The following is a 4086-nucleotide window of genomic DNA, read 5'->3' as shown; positions in this document are numbered from 1 at the left end:
CATCAACGGCTCCTATCATTCAATATTTTTTTGCCAACTGGTAATGTCTGTCAAAATTAATTTGTGCTTTGTATACACAATACCCTCGTACCCGTATCTGTCAAAAACGATATATTTGGGGAGATGATAAATCCGCACCCCCTCTACGATAATTCACACCCATGGAACATCAATTGACGTGAAAAAGGCGTCATAGTCTGCCACATACCCTCCTTCTTGACGCTTTTTGACGTCAATTCACAGTAACGTGGTGCGAGTTATCCTAAAGTGGGTGTGGATTTCTCATCTCCCTATATTTGGAGCCGAGCCAAACCTCCAGAAAGCCGAACGCCATGAAGCAAACAGGAAGATACTCGTGCACGTGACAGATAGGACTGACACGTGTAAGAGCAGTTAAGAAAACTGCCCACCCCCACCAACCACGTATGAGTTAAAACCTAAAAGCAGTAAAAAAAATCATACAATAAAACGAGAGAAAAAAAAAAAAAAAAGACAGTAAAAAATATAGAACAAAGATGGTCAGAATCTCATACCTCCCTCTATAAATCTATGAACTCACAAGAAGATAACCATAACAAGCCAAAGACAAACCAAATAGAGAGACCACCTTTCAATGCCTATCATCAAACTGGTATGATTTTTCCTTTCTCTTTCCATACTACTAACTCTACTATTCTAAAACCCTTCTTCTTCCTTCTCACACTGCATGCATTGTTCTTCTAGCTTTCACCAAAAACCCAGAAAAGAAAACAACAAAAAAACAAAAAACCCAACAAGCCCAGGCCAAAATGGAGCTGAGTAAACTAACATTAGAGATCTTCTCAAAGCTAGAGAAAAAATGGCTTTCAGAATACGAAAACCCAACAAAAAAGACTAGAATTCTCAGCATTGATGGTGGTGGAATCAAAGGTCTTATAACCGGACAAATTCTAATCCATCTAGAAGATCAGATCAAGTCCAAAACCAACGACCCAGATTCAAGGATAGCCGATTTCTTCGACATCATCGCTGGTACAGGTGTCGGCGGCTTATTCGCCGCCATGCTAACAGCCGATAACGGTAACGGCCGACCTCTCTTCACGGCAAAAGACGCCGTTAAATTTTTCTCGGAAAAAAAGTCGAAGATGTTCAAACGTGGAATTTTCAGGAAAATATATTCCGGGAAGAGGTTGGAAAAGGTTTTAAAAGAAGTGTTTTCATCTTTGACATTGAGGGACACGTGTAAGCCTCTCCTGATTCCTTGTTACGATCTGAATAGTTCTGGGCCGTTGGTTTTCTCCCATGCAGATGCTACCGAGTCTCGAAGCTTCGATTTCGAGCTCTGGAAAGTGTGCCGTGCCACGTCAGCGACCCCGACTTTGTTTAAGCCGTTTGAGTTAACGTCGGTTGACGGAAAAACGTGTTGTTTAACGGTGGATGGGGGTTTGGTGATGAATAATCCTTCAGCAGCTGCGGTTACGCACGTGCTGAATAATAAGAGGGATTTTCCGTTAGTTAACGGCGTTAATGATTTGATGGTTTTATCGTTAGGGAGTGGGGCTTCTTTTGGTGGGAATAAATCTCGCCGGAGCTCCGGCGGGATTCCGACGCCGGCGGTGGTTGAGATTGTTCTCGATGGCGTTTCGGAAACGGTGGATCAGATTCTTGGGAATGCGTTTTGTTGGAATCGTGAGGACTACTTGAGAGTTCAGGTATACTAAACGAAACGTTTTTTTTTTTTCTCTCTCTCTAAACGAAACGTTTTTTTTCTCTCAAAACTGATTGGTTGCATCATTGCCCATCAATTAATAATGGTGGAGCACACTAAATAGACGGCCTAGATCATCCATCATTATTGTGAAATGTGTTCATAGCATTTTCCTAGCAGTGCTCTCTTGGTAAGTTAACTTCCTTTTACCGTGTGTACTTGTCCGAGTCCGCATTTTGTCTTACAAAGTCAATTAAAACTTATATTTCTTCGCCATCGGTCTGCGCATGGTCTGCGCATAGATTCGTATACCTGGTTTTGATCATTTGAGTCCTTTGTTTTTCTATGGTTTTCATACTTAAATGCAGGGCAATGATAAATTCGCACCACTTTAACGTGAATTGAAGATAAAAAGCTTTAAAGTCGAGCGCATACCCTACTTTAAGGGGATGCGAATTTATCATCGCCCTTAAATGTACCATCTTTCTTTTCATTTAATAAACCAGCATCCTACCTATTTTTTTCAAAAAAGAGTCAATCAAAACTCCTTTTAACTCTTCCTGAGTTACTAACAATTTGTGTGACAATGTGACAGTCGAATGGCTTCGTGACCGAGAGTGTCAAGGATGCGGGCAATGGAGTGGTAGTTGAGAGAAAGTTGGAGGAAGAAGAAGTGAGAAGAAGGGCGGGGTTGAGGATGCTGGAGGAGAAGGGGGTGGAATCTTTGCCGTTTGGCGGGAAGCGGTTGCTGGCAGAGACTAATGGAGAGCGAATGGAGAGGTTTGTCCAACAGCTTGTTGCTTCGCGGAAGGTCCTCCCCGCGAGCCCCTCCAAGGAAAACAATGCTTAATGCTGGCTAGATCCGTCCTACTTCTGTCTCTTCTATTAACCTCATTCTCTAACCCCAATTAGGCTTGTTTATTGTTAATTTCTTGCTAAAGTAGAGTAATAAATCAGTCCTACTTTTGTCTCTTCTATTAACCTCATTCTCTAACCCAAGTTAGGCTTGTTTATTGTTAATTTCTGGCTAAAGTAGAGTAATAAATCGGTTCGTTGACTCTCTCTATTGAAGGCCATATTGGGCCACCTTGAATTGTGGCATGTATCTAGCTAGGATGATTAGATATAATAATTTGGATTTGTTAGGGACCATGACAGAAGGCATTTCACAGATGGGCTGTTGCATGTGAGTGTAGCCACACAGGCTTAGAGTTTGTCTTATTCATTTTATTCATCTGATGTGGCTGCACTCTATTGCAACAGCAGTTCGTGAAATGCCTTCTGCGATTGTCCCTAGCAAATCCCTACAAAAGGTAATGATATCAGCACAACCTTGTTCTGATAGTTGCACTAACTAATCTTTTTCTTTTATTATTGAAAGAGCTGTCAAAGGTTATTACAATTCCCAAAAAGCTCTCACAAGCACATTATAAAAAGAAAAGACAGGATGGATTTGTGCAATTATATTATTAAAATATGGCGGTGCTGATATCATTTCACTGCAAAAATTATCCCTTGATTCCAATCCAATATGATGATGATTCCAATCCACTAAGATTTCAATCATTGATTGTTTGCACTTCGAGGACTTGATCTAACCGAGGCAATGGCCATTTGGAGGGACATAACCCATTGTTTCTTCATGGCGGGCCAGTTAGACCAGCAATCTAGATTACCATGCATGTGTGCCATGTGTATATTAGTGGGCTAAATCCATACCCAAAAGGTAAGGATTTCATTAATGAGAAATGCTAAAAAACCAACGTATATTCATGAGTATGGTTAACGCCAAGTAATGTTAAGAGGATTGGATTTTAACAAACTTGGATGCTAAGAGCAGTTATGAATAAGTTTTAAAGAGAGGAAGATAAAATTAAACCTAACTGTCAGACCTGGCCTAGTTGCCTTATCGATCATAAGACTCAGATCCAGTGAGTTCAGATATTTTCTAACATGCCCCCTCAAATATATGCAGATTAATTGATATGGATTTCATTACAATAGAGGGCTACAATAAGAAGTGCAATAAGAATCCATCATTTTGATGCACATTGTCAAATGATGATGATGAATGTCTACTGATGTTTGTTGTCTATGATTGATGGGGTAAAATTGAATTGCATTGGATGGGACGCCATGTAGCGACCCTCGCATAGGCGAAATGAAGCCGCATAGCCTGTTACTATGCTGGGTCATAACAAAGCCGCATGGCCGACCGATCGAAGAAGACCCCCTAATGGGAAAAGGCCTTCACCCAGGTGGTGCCTCGTAAGGCTCGTTTTCCTACAAGCTTGCTCTTCGTGATGTCGTCACCTCGTGAATCATATTCACCGCCCTAGCTAGAGACCATACCACGTCTTGTCGATATCCAGCGCAACTATTACTAGTGATAGTAGAAG

The 4086-nt window shown here is 41.2% G+C and overlaps 1 protein-coding gene across 1 annotated transcript; it reads left to right on the top strand.

The window, feature by feature from the left end:
- The first annotated feature begins 481 nt into the window (after positions 1-481).
- On the top strand, positions 482-2662 carry PLP9 (PATATIN-like protein 9). Its single transcript, XM_077384095.1, has 2 exons — positions 482-1691; positions 2283-2662. The coding sequence occupies exons 1-2, from the start codon at positions 789-791 to the stop codon at positions 2535-2537; spliced, it is 1158 nt and encodes a 385-aa protein (XP_077240210.1). The 5' UTR covers positions 482-788; the 3' UTR covers positions 2538-2662.
- The last annotated feature ends 1424 nt before the right edge of the window (positions 2663-4086 follow it).

Source organism: Tasmannia lanceolata, unplaced genomic scaffold (genome assembly GCF_043159265.1).
Source record: "Tasmannia lanceolata isolate RefF3 unplaced genomic scaffold, GAP_Taslan_0.1 ptg000007l, whole genome shotgun sequence".
Taxonomy (NCBI): domain Eukaryota; kingdom Viridiplantae; phylum Streptophyta; class Magnoliopsida; order Canellales; family Winteraceae; genus Tasmannia; species Tasmannia lanceolata.
This window is presented reverse-complemented; position numbering and strand designations above follow the sequence as displayed.

Excerpts from the sequence above, each read along its gene's own strand:
- PLP9 (XM_077384095.1), top strand. The coding sequence starts at position 789 with ATGGAGCTGAGTAAACTAACATTAGAGATCTTCTCAAAGCTAGAGAAA. Across the intron at positions 1,692-2,282 it reads AGGACTACTTGAGAGTTCAG|TCGAATGGCTTCGTGACCGA; the intron begins GTATACTAAACG and ends ACAATGTGACAG.